General features: G+C 39.2%; 1 protein-coding gene across 4 annotated transcripts in view; it reads left to right on the top strand.

Moving 5' to 3' along the window:
- POT1 (protection of telomeres 1) overlaps nucleotides 1-24260 on the top strand; it is a 156476-nt gene that overhangs the window by 71938 nt on the left and 60278 nt on the right. For 3 of the 4 annotated variants that reach the window (XM_034767918.1, XM_034767927.1, XM_034767935.1), the window contains one exon: nucleotides 19362-19492. In XM_034767918.1, the coding sequence (XP_034623809.1) occupies nucleotides 19362-19492 (131 nt within the window). Of the gene's footprint in view, nucleotides 1-8197; nucleotides 8214-19361; nucleotides 19493-24260 lie in introns of those variants that run through there. The other variant, XM_034767945.1, reaches the window with a different exon arrangement.

Below are 24260 nucleotides of genomic sequence, written 5' to 3' on the forward strand. Positions count from 1 at the left end.
CTGCTTTTTCTGTTATCAAGAGCAATTTCATTCCTTGATGTAATTGTGATTGATTCACTAACTACTTTAGTATACTAAACTCTTTGTACTTCAAATAGTTCTCAGCTTTGATTTGATATTTACAGCAAGATTCAGTTCCCACTGTTCAGGTAGATAATGCAGTGGTATTCAACAACCTAGTTAACACTCCATTTTATACATGTTAAAGTCTATGGCAAAGATTTCAGTGGGACTTTCAATGGGAGTTGGGTGCTAACTTCCTTAGAAGCCATGCCATATTAAACCAGCTAAGGTTTTAACTGTTTATAAGATGGAATGTCATTGCAACTGCTTACAATGACAGATAAGCAGCCCATTGATGTGAGCTAGAGAGGAGTATTTGGTATGGTTATAAACTCTGTTATAACCCGTAGGAATTAGCTAATGTTAATTTAGGATGTTTGGGCTCCGTATTCAGATTAAGAGGTTTAGTCTGGTATGTCTACACCTGAGTATTTTTAAAGATATCTCAGCAAGAGCTCAAGAAGTTCTTTGAGTCCAAGTTGGAATAAAGTACAAATGGGTTTCTTTTGCAGAAAATCCTGATCAGTCATGTACCAAGCTGATACTGTAGCAAACAAAATTGGGACAATTTAGGGAGATCAGGTAAACAAACAGGACATGGAAAATCAAGTGTTCTTTTATTATTCCTGGAATCTAGAGCTTGTTTGCTTGTTATGAAGTCATTTATTAATTTTATAGGTGATTTGTAAAGTATCTTTTTAATTGGGTCTGTGGTCTTTTTTGATGCTTTGATGTATAAAGAAGATGAAAAGTGTGTTTTCTTAAGTATTTTTATTCTGAGTGTGTTTTAATTCACAAATATTAGGATTTTTATGTTTGATCATCTCTGTTTTTGCTGGGAATTATATTGAGAGTTTTCTCTTAATCTAATTGAAGGACTGTGGTTTTTGATTTTTTAACGTAAACTTGTTTTCTCCAGCTCCCAGTATTAGTGCACTGTCTACACTGCCACTTTACAGCGCTGAAACTTGCAGCACTCAGGGGGGTGTTTTTTCACACCTGAGCGAGAAAGTTGCAGTGCTGTAAAGTGGCAGTGTAGACCAGGCCTTAGACTGCTAGGTCCTGGAGATTGTTATGCAAGTTTATTTCTTCCTTTTGGCGTGGCATAACCCAATCCATCTTACCCTTTCCTACCGTGGGAAACTGCTGTAAAAAGAGATCTTGGTACCATTAGATAATGGGAGCCATAGAAGAGTTTCCTGGAAGAAACTTCATAAAACTTCGGTTTCAGAGTAGCAGCCATGTTAGTCTGTATCCGCATCCGAAGAAGTGGGCTGTAGTCCATGAAAGCTTATGCTCTAATAAATTTGTTAATCTCTAAGGTGCCACAAGTACTCCTGTTCTTCTTTTTTCATAAAACTTGTTTGCAAAACATACACAGAACCAATATATTAAGATATATCATACACTGAATGAAAATGTCAGCGCGGTTTACACATATGTGCAAAGTCCATTAAGGGATAGTGTGTTTAAACCCCACCCCTCCCATCCCATTCTCATAAATATATAAAAATCCAATATATGCACAAAGTAAATTAAAAGAAAATTAACTGTTTAGGAGCTGAGTCTCTCTTCAGTTTCAGGATTCTACCTCATGCAGAGTAATTGTTTTTCAAAAAAGGTTGCAAAATTGTGTGGTTGATTTCCACTCTTTGTTGGATGAGGTGGGTTAGGTAATATATTTTATTAGACCAACTTCTGTTGGTGAGAGAGACGAGCTTTCAAGCTACACAGAGCTCTTTCTCAGGTCTAGATGTTGGTGCAATAAAATATATTACCTCATTCACCTTTTCTCTAATATCCTGGGACCAACATGGCTACAAAAACACTGCATAAAAAGTTTTTGCTCAAATTCTCAAGGAAGGTTTTGTCTTGGGCTGAAAACATGGAAATTTTTAGCACAACAGTTGTTTGAGCTATATGTATTTGAAAACTATAATGCTTGGTCACTTTTAATTATCATCATCACCCTGCAATAAATAATAGCGCAAACATTTTCAGAATGCTATATGAACTCCGATCACACACGTGCACCAATGAAGGGATGTGTATTATACTCATTCTCTAGATGGGGAAACTGGCAGAAGTAAGTTACTTTGTTTTATCAGTACAGTAATTCTGATATATGCCTCACTCTAGAGTCTTTATTATAGTCCAATTAGGCAGATAGTATAAAAGCTTTCCAGCCTGCAAAGATAATTATAGCAAAAAACCTATTTCTGAGAAGATGTCGTTGGCATGTAACTAGTTTCTTTACTGTTTAAAGTTTTATTTTCTATAAAATACCCAATATTTCTTCTTATGCTTGGTAAAAAAAATAAATAAACGAAGTAAAATTGTTAAGTTTAATAAATAGTTAATGAAAAGAAATCCCACGACAGTTATTGTGATCTACAATTTACAAACACGGGCATTACAATATCTGTTTAGCCAGATGCTGCTGGTTGTCTTTGAATGTTTGTGAGTGTCTCTTAAGATGATTCTCTTATTAGAAATAACAATTAAGCTGTATTAAGTTCAATTTTTGAAGTGTTCTCTTTGGAGTTTTGCAAAATTCTCGTTCAAATTTTTTTCTAGGATGTGTTATAAGTATTTGATAAACCTATTGTTTCAGTCACTTAGTTTAGTACAAGGATGTTTGTATACTGATTACCCTGGCAATGGGGAAAAAAATGTTGCTATAGGTATTAAAGGAAAATATGTTTTTCTACAATTATCTTTTTATATTATTGCAATTTAGAATCCAAACAGTCTCTGTAATGAATCCTTGTATCAATAACCTTTTCTCTCTTTGCAGTAGGAGGTTATTGATCCAGTTGAATGTCTTCCTGGCGTGAATGCTAGACAGTAGAAGGTATTCAGTTGTCCAACCTAGATCAAACTTTAATCTAATTCGTTAATCAAAATTTTCTTGATTTTTAAACTACACAAACTCACCCTAGCAAATGAACTGTGTTAATGCTCTGTCATATTTTTAAACAAATTTTTTTCATACTTTTTTTAGCCAGTCAGGTAAAAACTACTGACTTACCCTGATCTGAAGCCTGACTGGAAGTGGCCAAGGTTCCGTCACATAATAATACAGGCTATTGGATGTACAAGAGACTCTGGAGCAGTTGTTGTACTTTGACTCCAGTACATCATGTGGTAGCATAATGCACGTGTTAGGCTGTTGAGCTAACAGTTTAACTCCTTAAGTGATATGAAATCCGTTTGGTAAAGGGACTGTACAGTGTCCATTTTGCGGTGCCTTTTTGTACTGAGACGTCCCTCCAGTTCAGCAGTTCTCAAAACTAGGCAGTCTGACAGCCGGCTTATTTGAGAATAGGGGAATCAGATCTCAATTTGATCTTTCACAGATGCAGTAAATACTGCAGCTATGCTATTTCTTGCCCTTCTTTCATAGAAAGTAGGTATTGTTCCTTGTAGAACACAGTACTTTGGTTCAAAAGGAAATCTGAGGTTTTGATGGTGCTTGTGTAGTATTTCTTTTTCTCTCCTTTACCCCTCCTTCATGACACACTTTCTGTACTTTGATGTTGTTGCAGAGGATATTGGAACTCTGGAAGTGATTAGCTGGCTCCCTATGCCCTGCTTATTAGGACACATTTTCTCAGTATTATTCCCCTGAAGATAGCACCTTAAGATAACTTCAGTTACTGGAAAATAATTTCCTTACCTGCTGTTTACAGGCTTCAAATTAGACCTCATTAGAAATGCAATTATACAGTATTATTAGGGCCCTACCAAATTCACAGTCCATTTTGGTCAATTTAAAAATCGTAAGTTTCATGATTTTAGCTATTTAAATTTGAAATTTCATGGTGTTGTAGATGTAGGGGTCCTGACCCAAAAAGGAGTTTTGCGGGGAGGGGGTTTGCAAGGTTATTGAAGGGGTGTTGCGGTACTGCTACCTTTACTTCTGCGCTGTTGCTGGCGGGATGCTGCCTTCAGAGCTGGGTGCTTGGCCAATAGCTGCCACGCTCCGGCCGCCCGGCTCTGAAGGCCGCGCACAAGTAAGGGTGGCAATACCATGACCCTCTCTCAAAAAAGAACATTGTGACCCCCCCCCAAAAAACTCCTTTTTGGGTCAGGACACCCAATTAGAGAAATGCAGGTCTCCCCCCATGAAATCTGTATAGTATACGGTAAAAGCACACAGAAGACAAGATTTAACGGGGGGAGACCAGATTTCAGAGTCTGTGACGCATTTTTCATGGCCATGAATTTGGTAGGGTCCTAAGTATTATACAGCTAGGAAAACCATCGTAAAATTGTAGGGTTCACTGAAAATTGCTGTTGGCTGCCTGGTAACTAATGACTTCTTAATGCACCTGGTTTAGGAGCAACTATACCAATAATTTGATTAGAAATGTTCTACTAGCCACTGATGACAATAATTACTTGAATTTATTTTGTAAACAGCACATACACCTCTACCCCAATATAACGCGACCCGATATAAGGCGGGTTCGCATACAAGGCGGTAAAGCTCTGACACGCTGCTCGGCCAGGCCGGGGCCGAGAGGTTGGATAAGGGGCAGAGGGTCTCGGGGGCGGTCAGGGGCTCCCCCCCAGGGTCTAGGAGACAATAGCTGGGGGGGGCACTTTTAGGGGTCCCGCAGTCCCAGAGTGGGCCCTGGTGATTAGCGGGGGGCTGGGAGCAGCCCGCTCTGCTTCCCTCATCCTGGCCCCAGCCATGTCGCTCGGGGGAGGGGCCTTGGGGGACGGGATTCCCCCCCGCACTCACCGGCAGCAGCGAAAGTTGAGCAGCCTGGCCCCAGCCTGCTCCACTCTGCCACCTCCCAGCCGCTTAAAACTCACCGCTTCCCGCCGCAGGTGAGTATGGGGGACCGTCCTTTCCCCCAACCTCCCCGCACTCACCTGCAGCGGGAAGCAGAGCGCGTGGCTGGGAGCTGGCAGAGTGGAGCAGGCTGGGGCTGCGTCACTCCGCTTCCCGCTGCAGGTGAGTGCGGAGGGCGTCCTTTCCCCAACCTTCCCGTACTCACCGGCGGCAGGAAGCGGAGCAGCCTGGCCCTAGCCAGCTCCACTCTGCAGGACCTTTCCCCAGCTCCCCCTCCCCCTCCCCTTCCCCTTCCCCCTAGTGACACGGCTGGGGCCGGGGCAAGGAAGTGGAGCAGGCTGGGGCTGCATCACTCTGCTTAGCGCTGCAGGTGAGTGCGGAGGGCGTCCTTTCCCCAACTTCCCCGCACTCACCGGCGGCGGGAAGCGGAGCGCCGCGACTGGGAGGTGGCGGAGTAAAGAAGGCTGGGTCCGGGCTGCTCTGCTTCCCGCCGCTGCTGGTGAGTGCCTGTCAGGGGTGGGGGGTGTGGATAGGAGTCGGAGCAGTCAGGGGACAGGGAGCAGGAGGGTTGGGTAGGGGGTGGGGTCCTGGGGATGATTAGGGACGAGGGTCTCTAGAGGGGGCGGTCAGGGAACAAGGAACAGGGAGGGCCAAAGCAAGTTTGATATAATGCAGTCTCACCTATAACACAGTGAGATTTTTTGTCTCCCGAGGACCGCGTTATATCAGGGTAGAGGTGTAATTCAGTTCCTAATTTAAATACTGTTGATCTTAAAAACGCATATTGTGCAAGTAAAGGAAAGAATTCTGTGTAAGTATTTTAGCACATTATATAAATTTATATATTCATGACTTATTCATTAAAGACTTAACTTAGTTATACTAGCAGTTTTTCTTTTACAATAAAACTCCCAGGCAATTTGCACTTATTCATACCAAGGAAATTAGGTGAATTGCTCAAGATTGCCTTTAATGTCTAACATTGAGTTTAATTTTTCATCTGTTGTAGTTTGATTTATATCTAGTTATGTAAAATATTGCTAACGATGTGAAAACTTTCTACTCTATTGGCAAATCTAGTGAACTGTGTTGATGTTCTATCATATTTTTCAAACCAAATTTTTGCATATTTGATTTAGCCAGCCAGGTGAAAAATACTGACTTTATAATGTTGGGGTTTTTTTTCCTAATGGTGGCTATGAATCTGGTAAAGGAATCTGTCATGTCTGCTAAAGGAATTATTGAGCTTCATTAATATTTAATTATTGAGCTTCATTAATATTTTTTTTTTAAGTTCTGGATTGGTAATCTTACAAATTGAGTTTCTTTTCATTGGAAAAAATAGTCAAAATTGGCTGTCTTATACTACAGTGACTTTGCTGGATTAAAACAAAATTGCTTGTGCAGTGACATTTATGTTTCCTGTAACAGCAGTAGCAAATAAATAAAATTCAGCAATACAATTTAGTTTGGCTCTTTTTAATACTTGTGAAAATGAGCAAACTCAATCACAAATATTATGCTATTCACGAGCAACAGAAAACAACTTTCACATTTCAGTTGGATTGGTGGCTTCCCATTTATGTACTTCAAAAAGGATTTACAGGATAAGACTTTAGTTAATGGAAACCCGGACTGCATTCTTGAAGAGCTTAATTTTTAATTAGAATTACTATGGAAGTGACACTACCAAAGGTCATATTTAGGAAGGGAAGTTATTAATCACTTAAAACAAGAGTCTAGAATGAATAGTATGAATTCTAAATCATGATTGTGGCTTGGACAATACTATATTTTATGTTACTTCGAGCAGTAAGAAAATTAGTGTCGTTAAGACTATGCTAGATGCACAAGAAATCATGGCGGGGAGAGGAGGATGACATATTTTTGTACCTGGATCCTTACCCTAAGGTGGGAGAATCTGGTGGTCTAATTCTTGTATTTGAAATATTGAGAGAATTGCACTCTAGGGAAATACTTCTGGGAACTACAATTTCAAATCTTGGTAAGATAAATTTGGCAGGTAAATGGAATTCCGTGCAATTAATTGTGTATGGGTATTTTAGATGAAACATGACAAACCTGAGGATCTGTCTGCTCTGTGAGAACATTAGCACTGAGATTTTCAAAGCTGCCTAGAGATTTGGATGCTTAGTTCACAATTTCTTTAGGTGACTGAGAAATCTTAGCACAAAAATCCCATGGCTGCTTTAATAAGAGTTGGAGATTTCCTTTTGTCCTTGACACATAGCCCCCTTTGACTGCAGTCTGCTATATTATGGTTGGCTCCACCTAACAGGAGGCTGAATGTATGTAGCTGGCTAGAATGGCCTGTATATTCACAGTACCACACAAATATCCCTTTGAAATGTAATAGTAAGTGAGATATGATACAATATTTTTATGATGGATAACTTCAAATTTTATCAAACTTTCCTGCTGTTAACGTCACAAGCAGGATAAAACTATGGATTTTGAATGTCATTTTGAATACAACTCATTTATGCTAATAAATGAGTTAATGTGTAGCACTCATTCCATCAAGATATAATTGAGGCCAAGAAGGTATCAAAAATGTAAGATGAGAACATCCACAGGTACATTAGTCAGGCTAAATAAACATTTTAGGAATATAAATATTCCTACTAAAGGCCAACCACTAATCTGTGCGGTTTCCTTCTCCTTCCTCTGTCCCATTTAGAGATAGGATAGTTGACTGGATGGACCTGTGATCTGGTCTAGTATACCAATTCTTTCTGATAGGAATAGGCAGAAGAATCTTCAGTAATGATGTAGAACCAGTTATGAAGACATCTAGTATGTTAGAATTGAGAATTGTATTATCTGTGCCAGAATATTGAAAAATCAGTTATGTTTATAGAAATGTTGTTGTACCAATTATTTATATTTGTATTAGAAATAGGAAGATGTGGGGTTTTGACTCTTTAAATTGCCTATGGGATCTCTTCTGTCAGCGCTTCTCTCATCTCCCCCTAGTCATTTAGGGTTTTGTAAAAGAAAGATCTTTTTAAATGGATCCAAAACGGTCATATGTACATATTCATCAGAAGAATAAATCTAAAGAGTCTGATTAATGCTCTTCATGCTTCTGTGACCCATGTGCCATCTTCATCTAATTCTGGAACGTGACATCCTTTTTGTTTCCTTCTAGATCTTCACAGTCTTAATATGATGAAGATGTCATAGTGGATTGATGGAGTCTCTGATTCCTCTAAGCAGTTTATTTGTGCTTCTGTTGCTTTATAAAATGTTTACTGAAGATTAGCTCTAAAACCAAGTTATGAGAGGTGACCTAAGGAACTGAACAGAAAAGAATTAAAACTGAGTCAGTAAGGTTTTGCATGCTTCTTGCCTTTTCAGGGGCTCATAGTGACATTAACCAAGGGGAGAAATGTGTGTTTCACTAATTGCTTACTGCTAAAGTAAATTATTCTATTGGGGAAAATACACCCAGACCTGAGCCATAATAGCAAATGTTTTTGCTATAAATTGTTTACATTAATTTTTGTACTGTTGTTGGAATTAGTATAGGATATTTTTATATTATTCCACAGGATGTAGGTGCTGCTGTGATATTAGACAAAATGATAACTTTGCCTTTCTCATTGCTGACTGGTTTGTGGCACTGACTATTATAATTTGATTAAACTGACATGGCCTGTGTAGTTTCTTGGTTGCCATATGAAGTATGACTGAAGCTAACATTGCTCTAAAATAGGTGGTGGTCATATTTCTAGCAGTGACATTAAATGTTGTTTGCCCGACTTAAAAAGATCTCTGTAATAGTAATTAGTTAAATCCCTGAGCTGTGTTTTTAAACTTTCCTGCTATTTCACGTAGTCATTACAGAACCTGAGGACATTCGTGTTGTCACTCAAACAAGGCAGATGCTTAGCATTTTCATGTTTCTGGTGTATGTGTTCTGTTCTTACTGTTTGTTCTAGTAGCAATTGGAAGTATAATTCTTAAACTAGATTATTCATTGCTTTCATAATTTAGCTTCTTGAGATATGAATTGATATCTGGAACATTCTGTGTATACACTACTTTCTGAAGAACCTAAACAACTTGGGACACCAGGGTTGCAACCGAGTTGGATGTAGGTTGCTTGAACTCTGATGCAGGCCATGGGAAATCCCCAAACATTGTCCCCTAAAATTTACCATCCAACCCTAAGAAATATTGTGCTCGGCTACTGAAACCCCCAAGATACTCTATAGCTCTGCATCTTCTCTCTGACTCTGAAAGCACTGAAAAAACAGAGGAGATCCCCACCCTGACAAACAAAATGGTGCCTGAGCCTGATGGGAATGCAACTGATGGCTATACTACAACAGGTGGCTGCAGACACTGTTGACATTAAATCTATAGTCTACATTCTACAGATCACCATGACTGAGATTCAGAGTATACTACAAGCTCTATCCAGACAGATGGATGAAGCTGAACACAGAATTTCTGAAGTGGAAGATGATCTCAAAGGGAACCAAGTTACAGTTTATGAAGAACTGTAATAATATCAAAACTAGTAAGACCAAGCTAATTGATCTAAATCAGTGATTCTCCAAATGTGGGTCGGGACCCCAAAGTGGGTTGTGAGCCCATTTTAATGGGGTCGCCGGGGCTGGCTTAGACTTGCTGGAGCCCGGGGCCAAAGTTCGAGCCCCACCACCTGGGGCCCAAGTCCCACCGTCCAAGGCCAAAGCCCAAGGGCATCAGCCCTGCGTGCCTGGGGCTGAAGGCCTCGGGCTTCAGCTTTGTCCCAGGGCAGTGAGGCTCAAGCTTCGGCTTTAGCCCCCTGCCCAAGACAGTGGGCTCGGGTGGGCTCAGGCTTCAGTTCCCACTCCTGGAGTCAATAAAGTAATTTTTGTTGTCAGAAGGAGGTCGTGGTGTAATGAAGTTTGAGACACCCTGATCGAGATGATGTAACATTAGAATTGGGTGTCCCTGTGTGAATAGAGAAAGGTAAATCTTTTGAATTTATCTCTAAACTGCTAAGATTTTGTCTGAATCTGCTTGTAGATTTTTGTTTTGCTATAGAGTGGGCCCCAAGCCAGTTCCAGGATGTTGGCCTAGAACATTGATGAAGTTCATGAAATCACCTTACCACTAAGGAGCTTATATTGCAGAAATCCAGATGGGTTGGGAGCGGAGAAGGAGCTGTTACGTCAAGAACCAGAAATTAAAATACTGCTCTTTCAAGATTATGCCCGTGATGTGGTTGCAAGGAGGGCAGCTGTTAACCAAGCAAAACAATTGCCCAGGAAGATGGACTTGAAGTATCTTATTAAATACCTGGCAACACTCCATACTAAGAATGGTGACGAGATAGTATCATTCAGTTCCCCTCAAGAGGCAGAAGAATTCCTCACAAATCTGCCACCTCCTCCCTTCTAAAAGGAGATGTCTTTGGAGTGATCTGACCATATGGAATTGGTTTTGCTCTCTGAGATCTGATATGGCTCGTCTAAACAAGTGGATAGGGACTAGCTGATATTGATATTGGCACGTTGGTTCCTTTTCTTTTTATTTTCTCTCTCATTGCGGTTAACGGGTTATCAATTTACTTCCTGTTGGGAAAGGAGCTTCAATACTTAATCATTTGATTAGTAATTATATTTTTAAAATCATTGCTTCATTAGATGGTGCGTCCTCACAATTTTATTGGTAATAGGTGATGTTTGGGGTCCCAGGGGCTGAGAGGGTCTCCAAGTTTCAACGGATCCAGCGATATGCCTCCTGAATGTCAAGTGTGGTTTTTTGGATTGCTTAAATAGATTCTTCTTTTTGATTGTGTGGTGCTACTGTGTATTTCTCTCTCCACTATCTTTTCTGTTTTGTTTTTTCATGTATTTAATTAGTCTTTCTGCCCCTCTCCTCTTTCCCTTCCATGCTGAGAATTCCCTTCCCACTTCTGTAGAATATATACCAGGACGTGACACCCTATATCTGGATGATAACTTTTGGTGCTTAGATATGCAAGAACTGTATGCTGCTCAGGAAAATTTGCAATTTCTCAATTATTCACAAAGCGTTTATGTTATCCATTATGTATTAATAAGATGGCTCTGATAATTAAATGTGTCTCCTGGAATATAAAGGGCTTTAATAACCCTATTAAAAGAAAAATATATATACCCGGTGCTTAAAAAATAAAGAATGTTGACATTCCTATTCTCTAGGAGACATACCTGACAGAACTTGAGGCTTCTAAACTGAATAGAGATTGGGTAGGCCTCTCAATATCTAGTTACTTTAATTCTAAAGCGAAAGGTGTTGCTATACTAAGACATAAAAAAAACTGAATGTTAATATTTTAAGCGCAGGGTTTGACAATGAAGGCAGATTTACTGTCCTCAAGGCTGAAAGTGGCAATTGATAATCAACTTTGCAGGCCAAATCAGTGTGATACCAATTTTTTAAATAATTTTTCTGAGTGTAAATGACATGGGCCATCAGCCTGTTGTTATAGCTGGAGTTGTTATATGCTTTCATCCTTTTGAACCATCTCCTCCCTCTTGCCAAAGACATCCTTCTGAAATCCTAATGTGTTTTCAGACCATCTCAGGGTACCACCGATGTGATTTTTGTTGCACGACAGCTCCAAGAGAATTGTAGAGAACAGTACCAGCCATTGTTTATGGAATTTATTGACCTGTCTAAAGCCTTTGATTCCATCAATTGTGAAGCATTATGGAAGGTGCTGTTTAGATTCAGGTGTTCATTGAAGTTCATTGAGTTCACAGGCTCCTTCATGATGGGATGACTACCACCATCCTCTGTAATGAAATGGAGACAGACCCATTCACCATGCGTACTGGTTTTAAGCAGGACTGTGCTATTGCCCAAAACCTTTTTACCATCTATCTTGCCGTGATCTTGATTCTTATTCATGATCGCCTTTCTTCTGGAATTGGGATTGAGTATCGCATGGATGGCCAGCTCTTAAACCTGCAGCATCTTCATTCTAAAACTGTCACCAGGACTGTTATTACCTACCTTCAGTATGCTGACTGTGCTATCCTTCCGCACACCGAGGCTATCTTGCAATCCACCCTAGATCTTGTCTTGGGCACCTATCATAGCCTGGAACTTTCCCTCGATATTGGGAAAACTAAGGTGTTTCACCAGCTTGTCCCAGCACAAGCGGCCCCCATTCTCTCACCAATTGTCATCAGTGGTGAACTCCTGGAAAATGTTGAGCATTTCCGTTACCTTAATAGCCACCTGTCCCAGACAGCCAATTTTGATGTGGAGATCAAATATAGGATCCGTTGTGCCAGCACGTCCTTTGGAAAGTTGCTTCATCATGTCTTTAGTGACAGAAATCTGTGGATGGAAACGAAGATCCTGGTCTATAATGCAGTAGTCAATCCCATTATTTTTTATGAGGACATGACATGGGTGACATACCAAAGCCATCTTAAGTGTCTGAAGTGGTACCAACAGTGTTGTCATATCAGATGGTAAAATTACTGCACCAATGCCAGCGTTCTTACTGCAGCTAACACCACCAGTGTTGAGGTGAAGATTATAAAACATCAGCTTCACTGGGCTTGTCAATGTGTGCAGATGGCTGATGGTCATCTTCTGAAGCAAGTCCTCTTTTCTCAATTTAGTCATGGTAAGAGGACCCATGAGGGACAGAGGAAAAGCTACCAGGACACCCTGAAGTATATCTTACGAATTGGCATTGGCCCCATGAATTGGGAAGAGCTGGCTGACAATAGACTTCAATGGCATTGCATCATACATCAAGCCTCAACCCATTCTGAAGAGAATCACCTTGCTCAAGAAGCTGAGAAACGGTAGAGGAGGAAGAAAAGTGTACAGCCTCCCAGTCAGCAGTTGTGCACTCTCCAAGCCAACACCTGACACATGTGGAAAAACCTATAGAGCACGGATTGGACTCCTCAGCCATCTTAAGTCTCATCAATGACTTTTCTCCCTGCAGACATCATCCTCGTATCGAGGGATAGCCAACGATGATAGCTGGAGACTTTAACAAAACTCTAGACCCAGTCCTTGATAAATCATCTCCATCTCTGCATAGAAACGCTAATACTTATGAGCTACTTCATACATACGTGGCTTATTTAGGCTTACAAGATGGGTGGAGATAAGGGGAATCTTAAAGTCAGACACTGTAGTTTTTGTTTTCTTTCTGCAGCTCTTTCAACATATTCAAGATTTGACTATTTCTTAGTGTTACAAGACTAAATAAATTCTATCACAGATTGTGGCATTGGTACCATGCTAGGTGAGCCTTTTAGGCCCCTATGGTATGCACCCCCAACTAAGATGTGGAGATTAAATACTTCTCTTTTGTTTGATACATCATTTGTTAACTCTTCTTATTTTATTTTATTATATTTTTAAACGATTCCCCTCTCTGCTTCATCACTGTCATATTTTGGGATTCCTTTAAAGCCTTCATCAGAGGCCATATCTCATATGTCACCTTTAAAAAGAAATGGAGAGAACATAAAATCGATGCCCTTATGAAGGAAATCAAGACCTTGGGTGTAGACTTCTGTCTCTTCCCCAAAGAAACTAAGAACCCTCGTCAATCTAAGATATGAAATCAGACAAACATCTCTCCCAAAAGGTCGAGTTTCCTTTATTCTGTTTCAAGCAAAACTATTGAAAATTTGGTGAGAGAGATGGCAAGACTTAAGCTAAAGGCTAATAGAAATAAATAGCTGCTACACCTCTACCCCGATATAACGCGACCCAATATAACACGAATTCGGATATAATGCGGTAAAGCAGTGCTCTGGGGGGGGTGAGGCTGCGCACTCTGGTGGATCAAAGCAAGTTCGATATAACGCGGTTTCACCTATAACGTGGTAAGATTTTTTTGGCTCCCGAGGACAGCGTTACATCGAGGTAGAAGTGTATTTGTTATAATACCTACAAATTATATACAACACAACAGATATTAATAAACAATTTCAGCAGTTTATTAATACTATGTTTAGCTGAAGAGGAAATCAGTAAAGATGCCCAAGTTAACTTTTTAGTGCACTGTCTCTGCATCATCCACAAAGAGCATTATTTGGTGCTCTATTTGGCCTCCCCTGATACCATGAATATGTTGATTTGCTTGGATATCAATGTCTGAACATAAATTAACATAAGAACGGCCGTACTGGGTCAGACCAAAGGTCCATCTAGCCCAGTATCCTGTCTACCGACAGTGGCCAATGAACCTAACAGGGAATGATCAAGTGATCTCTCTCCTGCCATCCATCTCCACCCTCTGACAAACAGAGGCTAGGGACACCATTCCTTACCCATCGTGGCTAATAGCCATTAATGGACTTAACCTCCATGAATTTATCCAGTTCTCTTTTAAACGCTGTTATAGTCCTACCCTTCACAACCTCCTCAGGTAAGGAGTTCCACAAGTTGACTGTGCACTGTGTGAAGAAGAACTTCCTTTTATTTGTTTTAAACCTGCTGCCTATTAATTTCATTTGGTGACCCCTAGTTCTTGTATTATGGGAATAAGTAAATAACTTTTCCTTATCTACTTTCTCCACATCACTCATAATTTTATATACCTCTATCATATCCCCACTTAGTTTCCTCTTTTCCAAGCTGAAAAGTCCTAGCCTCTTTAATCTCTCCTCATATGGGACCCTCTCCAAACTCCTAATCATTTTAGTTGTCCTTCTCTGAACCTTTTCTAGTGCCAGTATATATGAAGATTTTAAAGCTAAATCAAAGAGAAGAGGAGAAAAAGGGCAGGCCTGCCTTATTCCTCTCTGTAATGCAAATGGGCAAAAATAATATTGTTGGTAACTACGCTGGAAGTCAGATTAGCGTATCTAAACTTAATCTAAGCAACAAATTGGCTACCAAATCGAAATTTTGCTAATACTTCAAAAAGATTGTCCCATGCTATGCGGTCAAAGGCTTTTTCGGCATCTAAAAAAAAATACAGTGAAGTGTTCTTTAGAATCTTTTGAAGTGGCAATAATATCAGAGCAAATTATTAGACCAGATGCATTGGAAGCTCCAGAACCTCCATAACATTTTATTATTTTGGAGGACACTTCCTGGATTTACTCAGCCTTTAATGATTTTCTGGTGCAAAAAACTCTGCCAAAGAAAGATAATTTGAGAGTTGCTTGGAATAGAGACTTGGATACGCAACTATCTCTGTAATGTAATACAATTGTATCTAATGTTAAAAAAGCAACTGAAGACTTGAGACTATGGCTTATTCACCAAAAGACACTTTTTTGAATATACTGCTCCCCACATAATTTAATTGTAATGGGCCTCGTAACTGCTGACTGCTGTTGGAAGTGAAACTCCATCGGTGCTGCATTACCTCATATTTTTGGGAGTGCCCTCTATCAAGAATTTCTGGTCTGAGGTAGGTCAAATGACTAATTTGATTTTTTTGGATGCTAAATTGGAGCCCTCCCCCTTAAGTTTTGTTCTTGGATATATTCCTGATACGTGGAAGTTTCCTGGTAATAAGGTGGAGTCATTCTAATGTGTATGGTTTGGTTGCTAAAACAAAAATGGAAAAGTCAGTCCCCATCAAACATTGATGCCTGGCTCAGTGATATGGCTGACCTGGCAACTAACAAATGACTGGCATTCTGCAGAAAGGGAATACCTGAAAAATTCAAAGCAATTTGGATTGATTTTTTTAGAGGTCGATGATTAATGTAGTCCCTGAACATATATATGTCATTTCACTTCCCTTTATCCTAACCCTCTTTACTTTATGTATTATGATTAATCTTGTATTTTGGTATATTTGTTTTATTTGGAAAAGAAAGTGTGTGTGTGTGTGTGTGTGTGTGTGTGTGTGTATGTATGTATGTATTAGGTCTGTCGATTAATCACGATTAACTCAAAATTTAATTGCGATTAAAAAAATAATTGCACTGTTAATAGAATACCAATTTAAATTTATTAAATATTTTGTATGCTTTTCTTCATTTTCAAATGAATCAATTTCAATTACAACACAGAATATAAAGTGTACAGTGCTCACTTTATATTCTTATTACAGATATTTGCACTGTAAAATGATAAATAGTATTTTTCAATTCACTTCATACAAGTACTGTAGTGCAATCTCTTTATCATGAAAGTGCAACTTACAAATGTAGGTTGTTGTTTTTTACATAACTGTACTCAACAACAAAACAATGTAAATCTTTAGAGCCTATAAGTCCACTCAGTCCTACGTTTTCTTCAACCAATCACTAAGAGAAACAAGTTTGTTTACATTTATGGGAGATAGTGTTGCCCACTTCTTAATTTCAGTGTCACCTGAAAATGAGAACAGGCATTCGCATAGCACTATTGTAGCAGGTGTCGCAATATATTTATGTGCCAGATGCACTAAAGGCTCATGTCTCTTCATGCTTTGGCCATTGTTCCAGAGGACATGCTTCCATGCTGATGACGCTTGTTAAAAAAATAATGCGTTAATTAAATTTGTGACTAAACTTGGGGGAGAATTGTATGTCTCCTGGTCTGTTTTACCTGCATTCTGACATATATTTCATGTTATAGCAGTCTCGGAGGATGACCCAGCACATATTGTTCATTTTAAGAACTCTTTCAATGAAAATTTGACAAAATGCAAAGAAGATACCAATGTGAATTTTCTAAAGCTAGCTACAGCACTCGACCAAGATTTAAGAATCTGAAGTACCTTCCAAAATCTGAGAGGGATGAGGTGTGGAGCATGCTTTCAGAAGTCCTAAAAGAGCAACACTCCGATGCGGAAACTACAGAACCCGAACCACCAAAAAAGAAAATCAACCTTCTGCTGGTGGCATCTGACTCAGATGATGAAAATGAACATGTTGGTCCACACTGCTTTGGATTGTTATCGAGCAGAACCCGTCACAGCATGGACGCATATCCTCTGGAATGGTGGTTGAAGCATCAAGGGGCATATGAATCTTTAGCACATGTGGCACATAAATATCTTGCGATGCTGGCTACAACAGTGTCAATAGAAATGCCAGTTCTCACTTTCAGGTGACATTGTAAATAAGAAGCGGGCAGTATTATCTCCTGCAAACGTAAAGAAACTTTCTGTCTGAGAGACTGGCTGAACAAGAAGTAGGACTGATTGGACTTCTAAAGTTTTACATTGTTTTATTTTTGAATGCAGGTTTTTTTGTACATAATTCTACATTTGTAAGTTCAACTTTCATGATAAAGAGATTAGGTGAATTGAAAAATACTATTTCTTTTTTTTTTTTTACAGGGCAAATATTTGTAAGCAAAAATAAAGTGAGCATTGTACACTTTGTATTGTGTTGTAATTGAAATCAATATATTTGAAAATGTAGAAAACATCCAAAATATTTAAATAAATGATATTCTGTTATTATTCAACAGCGTGATTAATCGCAATTAAATAACCTAGACAACTTTCTGATGGCTTAAGCAGTGTTTCTTAACTTCTGAGTAGGGGCTTCAAGGGGATTATATAAATCTTGACATCTTAAGTACTACAACCATTTCTGATTGAGCTCAGGAGTCTAGATATGGTTACTGCCAGTACACAAAATAAAACTGAGTGGGCGGAGTTAACCCTTCCCCTTTAGTGTGGTTTCTGAGAGGAGACCATACCAAAGGTATTGAGATGTAGGCAAAAGGGGAAAGATTTCTGTTTCCAGCCTGTAAATCTGAACTTTTTACTCCTCAAGTTAGCACTTTACCAATATAATAACATTTACATTGTATTTGAAAGTGAGATTTTGCAAAAGGAAAAACTTGAGTAAAAATTAGATTGGATTTCTGCATCTCAGGCAATTCAGCACTGCTGATTTTTACCTTTTGCTTTGGTCATGACTATACTACAGACTCTGCAGGCATAGCTATGTCAGTCAGGGATGTGATGAGGTATAATTTGTGACCAACATAGCTGTGCTCACAAAAGCCCCTAGTGTAGATACAGTTATATCAGCAAAACTGTGCTTTTACCGCCATAGCTTGTCTCACACTATTGCAGGGAAAGGGGTGTATAATAAGTTACACCAGTAAAAGCATAGTTTTACAGGCATAAGCTGTATCCAGCGAAGACTGCTTTGCCGGTACGGTATACCATTACATTTATAACAGTAAAGCACTCCAAGCGTAGACATGGCCTTACTTTGCACAATACTTAGCAGCACGAATTAACCCAAAAACTCTTGGTGCCTTCAAGTCTGAAAGCATAAAATGTTTCAGTGCACTTCTCCAGCAAACCTTTTCAGCCCCACTGTAAATGGTATAAATGGCAACTAGTTTTCAAAGTAACTAATGAAAGGAGGGCTGGGGGAAAAAATCACTAATGGGCAAGTAGGCCCACTTTTATGTACTGGTGTGTAGAAATACAATTTTAAAATGTAAGAATTCAGTTTCTTCACTCCTAAGAATGCTAGTTTTGTACATTCTAGTCCTGTGCACTTAGGGACCGCAACCTTCACATTCAAAGCCAATGTTCACTTCCCCCTTTTCAGGAGTCAGTACTTCAAAAATGGAAGCATTGTGTATTTTTAGTTCATGCATTGCATATAATTATATGCTTTTCTTAAGGGTCTTGCTTTACATTATTAAAGCCATTTTCAAAACCAAGTTTTGCATACATAATGCCTGGCTAAGTCATATATCAACATAGAAATAGACTATGAGGCAATTTCTCTGCTTATTACCTATTTAAAAATTACTGATATCCTAGTGGTATTTTCAAAAGCAACCAAGCAAGTTAGGCATCTAACACCTTAAATCAAGACAACAATTTCATCATTACTTCCTTACAGATTTTTCACTTACAGATGTTCAACTGAGCACATATTTTTACATTTCTGTTTAGGGAAGTCTGTAACATACATAATACACTGTTACAGTTCTAGTGAGGCAGAATAAAGGCCATATAGTCTTTGGAGTTTGACCTTGTGGCTTGTTGTGGAATTGCAATGCCATTTCCTGGGTCTCTAACGCCTGCCTCCCAAAACTATATAAAACAACAACTTGAAATGCAATAAACTTTCAAACTACGGATATGTGCCTGCAACCTTTTTTCTTATGTCTGCATGTGGGGTGGTAATTAATGTTTTAATTTACTCTTAAAACTTCCACAGCTCTTTCTCTTAAAGTACAGTGGAAACACTATCATTCTCACAGCTCTGTGAGATTAATAGCTATTTTCCCCATTTTACAGATGAGGAAACCAAGACTTGTGAAGATGTAACATTCCACAAACCCTATAGTGGGCCCATGACAGAACAAAGAATAGAACGTGGGAGTTTCTGACTCAGAGCTCTTTGCGCAAGCTACCATACTGGTTTTCAGCTATTCTGACAGTTTACGTAGCATATGATGGGACGGATTTTCTTATTTATGTTAGCATTACTCCCTTGATTTATGTGTTAATCCATATATGAATATATGGATACTAAAATGTTAAGTCCTATTATACCTTATTTTTTATATTTTACAGATTATTGTTCAGTTGTAACAATTGTGGACCAATCAAATGTGAAATTAACGTGCACACTTTTTAATGGAAATCTAGATGCCCTTCCAAAAATCTACAAAATTGGAGATATTGTTCGATTTCATAGAATAAAGGTACGTTGTTTAATACTTTTGGTTTTTTGAGGGGAGAAGCATCGGCAATGTGGGGATAACTTCATTCATATTGTGAAAGCCCGATGCGGGACAAAGAAGTTCACTAGTTTATGAACCAAGTCTAAATTGATTTCAAAAACTATAATAATAATACTATAATAATAAATAATTAATAAAAACTACCAATAGGGTGCCTATCTTAAGAAAGTTAGAAGTAATCCTGGGAATTCCAGAACAGCAAATCTTATTTGAGCACTAGGTAAACTAAAATCATTAAAGATAGCTATAGAATTCATATGTGAACAGAATATGTTAGGAATAAGCCACCATGGATTGTGTAAATGAAAATCATGCCTCTTCAAACTATTAGAATTATTTGAGCTAGTTACCTTGAACATCACCCCAACTCTGGGGCACGTTAGATCAATCTGGAGGCTGCTCTAAAGTTAACTAGCTAGCCATGGTCCTCTATAAAATGGCGGCAATGGAAAGCCGCTAGCTGTTTTTATTTACTGGCACATGTGCACTGTAAAAATGTACATATTCTTAAATACTGTTCTCAGTTTGGGTCTCCCAAAGATTTAGTGAGTATCATGCACCACCTTGGGTAAAATTCAACAGACTGAGACCTACATTACATCAATAGTTTTATCTGTAGCTCTGAGCCAAAAATAAATAAAGACACAAAATGTAGAAACTTTTTGAAAAATGGCTGTTTTGGGGCATTTACATCTCCACAATCTCTGACTTAAATGACCCCAAATTGAGTCAAAGCCAATTCTTCACCCTTCTAAAGCACACCACATTTCAAAGGAATCTGAGTAAGCATGCCAATTTAAGAGGCCTTAGAAGGTCGCTCTTTAGACCAAAGTCATGACATAACCTTAATTATAGTGGTGCTACTGCACCACTATAATAATTAAAACAGGTGTTGACAAGGTCCTGTGAGTCACAGCTAATAATGTAATGGGAAAAAAGTGTTCAATTGGGATTAGTCTAGATACAGAATCACTTGATTTGCTCAATGTTTCAGGAAATGAAAATTGCAAGCATCTTGATAACAGGATTGAAAGATTATGTTTCACATAATTATATTTCTGTTAATACGTCTTGTAATTTTGTGACTTAAGCTAATACTTAATGAATTACTACAGATATACCTGTGCCTTCTACTGCACCAGTTACTACCGATATACCTGTGCCTTTTACTACGTGGAGGGAACACCGTGGAGGGAAGGAAGTTTAGCTTTCTCCCTAACAGTGGAAGCACACGGTCTCAAAATGTTGTGTTATATCAACATCCTACATATTGTACTCCCCTTTTGACCTTATGTTACACACACTAAACTATATTAAAATAATGTTGAGGTTACAAAGTCCATCACTCAAAAAGTTAGGAAATACCAGAATTGAGATTGAGATTGCCCATGTAACCTTAATTTGGCCATCTTGTGAGTATGTATTATGATACAGTCTTCAATTACACGATCACGTGATATTTCAGGATGCAGTCCAGACAAGTGAGAGGCCGTGTCACCCCTGCCCTGCAACCTAGGATGCCTAACAATGCTTTGCTGTTGTAGCTCCCACCGGGGCTGCTCAGAAACAGCCAAACAGCATACAGATAATACCCTGAGTGATTGTGTATAGCTGCAGCCTGTTAGCAAAGCTGCAGTCACATTCTGACTTCCACCAGCCTGGGTTACCACATGCAGGGTGACCCCAACACACTCCCTGTCCTGAATTTTCCCCCAATAGTGTGTTTAGCACTGTTCAACCCTCTCCTGGACAGTCCAGATATATTAGGTCCATTGCCCCTTTTATATTGGCCCACAAAAATATTTAAATGTGTTGATGTGAACTGTTAAATGAAGTTTGCTTATTTCTCTTATTGAATCTTTGTAGTTTTTATTCTGATACTGAAGAATCCAAGCTAATCATGTTGTCTGGGCAGTGATATACATGGATAACGGAGTGGGAACCTACAGCTAGACTTGTTATATTTAGGTGTATTTTTCAGACCTTCATAGAAGTTCATTTTATATTGATCCCATGCATGCCAGCCTTACTAATGTCTTGCTATTCTTTTTGCTACTGTATAAGTACTGGAACTATAGCTGGTTGGAATATTTTCAACTAAAAGAAACTTTATCAAAGCTGAAACGTCACTGAGATGCATAGATGCATAGATGCATCTTACTGAGATGCAACTTACAACATTTTTGCCTAGTGGAGAGGGAGATTCCCCGTAACCTGGTGATTATGGCACTGGCCTGGGATGTGGGAGACCCAGGTTCATGTCCCTGTTCTGCCTGATTGAGAACAGAGTTTTTTCATCTAAGATCACTTGGAATCAGACAAAGCAGGGACTTGAACCTGGGTCTGTCACATCCCAGGCTTCTGCCATAGTCACCAGGATAGGCACAAACACTCTCTCACATGGACTCTTTCTTTTTCTTCTCCTGGATGAAAAAGCTCAGGGTTTGATCTGAAAATAGACATTTTGATACAAATCCATTTTTGCAAAAACAAATTTTGATACCTCACAAGTTGCCCTAAATCAGAATTATTGTCCTCCAGTCAGCTGGAATTGTCCTATAATGTACCTAGAATGAAGGAATAGGAAAAGTAAATAGTTCTGCATCTGTTTGCCATTTGTCCTGTAATGAAAAGACAATTTTGCACTATATCTGAATGCAAATTGTTTTTAATCAGTACATAACTTTCATTCAAGTATTTAAACCTAAATAATTTACCATTCACACTTTTTGAACAAATAAGCTTTTATTGTGTTAATTAACTACTAACATGTCATTGCTTAGTTTTGCTGAAACTAAGGTTTGTTCCCTAATCCAAGTCGATTGGGCTTCATGCAGGCACAGAGAACTAACCACACAGAACATCTTTCAGGACTGAGGCTTCAATTAGACATAACAACAACAAGAAACAAAGCAAAAAAGGTATTTAGGAGAGTAGATGGGAATAATATCAGTAAACTGTGGTTTCTCAGCAATGGCTAGTGCATTCCGTAATCTAGTATAGAGGTTGTTTTTTATTTTAATTTTTTTAAACAAATAGATGTCTTAGTTGGCTAAGAAGCTATGCTTTGAAGAGCTGAAAAATATTTATTTAATTTAGGTATATAGAGAAAGTAATATATGTAATATAGATGAAAACTGACACATACATTGTAAAGAGAGCAGAACAATCTTGGTGTATTACACAGTAACTCCCCACTTAACATCCTCACTTAACGTTATTTCGATCTTATGTCCCTGCTCCATTAGAGAACATGCTTGTTTAAAGTTGTGCAATGCTCCACTATAACATCGTTTGGCTGCCTGCTTTGTCCACAGCTATCAGCTCCCCTACACACACACACACACACCCCCAAGCGCTTCCCGCCCACCAGCAGACCCCGCAGATCAGCACCTTCCCCCTGCTCCCCCTGCCTCCTGCCTGCGGCAGTCAGCTGGTTTGCGGTGTTCAGGAGGCAGGAGGGAGGGGGAGGAGTGAGGACTCGGTGCGCAGTCTCCCCATCCCTCACTTGCCTCCTGCCCCTGGCAATCAGCTGGTTTGTGGCGTTCAGGAGGGAGGGGGAGCCTGCGTGCCGCGTCCTCGCTCCTCCCCCACCCCGAACGCCGCAAACCAGCTGATTGCCATGGGCAGGAGGGAGGGGGAAGGAGCAAGGATGCAGCATGCACAGTAAAGGGGGAAGAGGTCAGGGGGAGAAGAAGTGGGTTAAGGGTGGGGGCTTGGGGGAAGGGGTGGAGTTGGCGGGCTGAGGGTTGAGCCCCCCACCCCTGGTACTTACACAGTAGAGGAAGCTGCAGCTGCTGCTGCGCAACATGCTTCTCCTAGCCTACGGCACCTTCAGCCTCCTTGCCTGCCTCATTGTCTGCAGTGCCAGTGGGATGTGCCTGTGTGGGGTAAGGAGGGGGCACCTCCCATTGCTTCATACTCAGCAATGATCATTGTAGTATTAAATTGTTTCTTTAAAATTGTTTAAAATTTATACCTGTATTAAATTGCTTGTTTAAAATGTATATAGTGCCTTTTGTCTGGCAAAAAAAAAAAAATTCCCTGGAACCGAACCTCCCCTATTTACATTAATTCTTATGGGGAAATTGGATTTGCTTAACATCATGTCACTTAAAGTCACATTTTTCAGGCACATAACTACAATGTTAAGTGAGGAGTTACTATATTTCAGTACAAAGGATATGAAATGTAAAAGGAAAAAGTCATCCTTTTTTTGAAGTTTACGTTTTAATAATCAATCATCACTGTCTTCAGGAAAAGTGATAGACATCTTGCAATACACTGAATTTTGTGCAATCCTTCTCATGTTCCTCATGTAAGCAGTTCCTTTGACTTCAACAGGGCTGCTTACATAACAAGTGGAGCATCATTTGTCATTACTATGATAATATCTGTACTTGATTGTTGGTCCAATTCCCTATTAGTTTGATAGGTCTATAAAAGCTATAGTTTTGCACTATTGCAGGATACCTTTCACAGAAACTTGTGCTCTTACTTATTACAATTTTTTTTAATTGATGGATAGTCTTATAATATGTGCGGTTTACTAAATATTACTTCTTCTGAAGGAATATCTGTAAAATAATTCAGTTGTTTCTATATGATATCCCAGAATATTTTAAAATGTTGACACTTTTTAAACACACACACAGCATTTTGCCATCTGTTGTTCACATCTGCAGTATTTCTCCTGCTCCTGAATTCCAACCTAAATTTTAAGCTAAGA

The sequence above is a fragment of the Trachemys scripta genome, chromosome 1 (assembly GCF_013100865.1).
Source record: "Trachemys scripta elegans isolate TJP31775 chromosome 1, CAS_Tse_1.0, whole genome shotgun sequence".
In the NCBI taxonomy this organism is placed as follows: Eukaryota; Metazoa; Chordata; order Testudines; family Emydidae; genus Trachemys; species Trachemys scripta.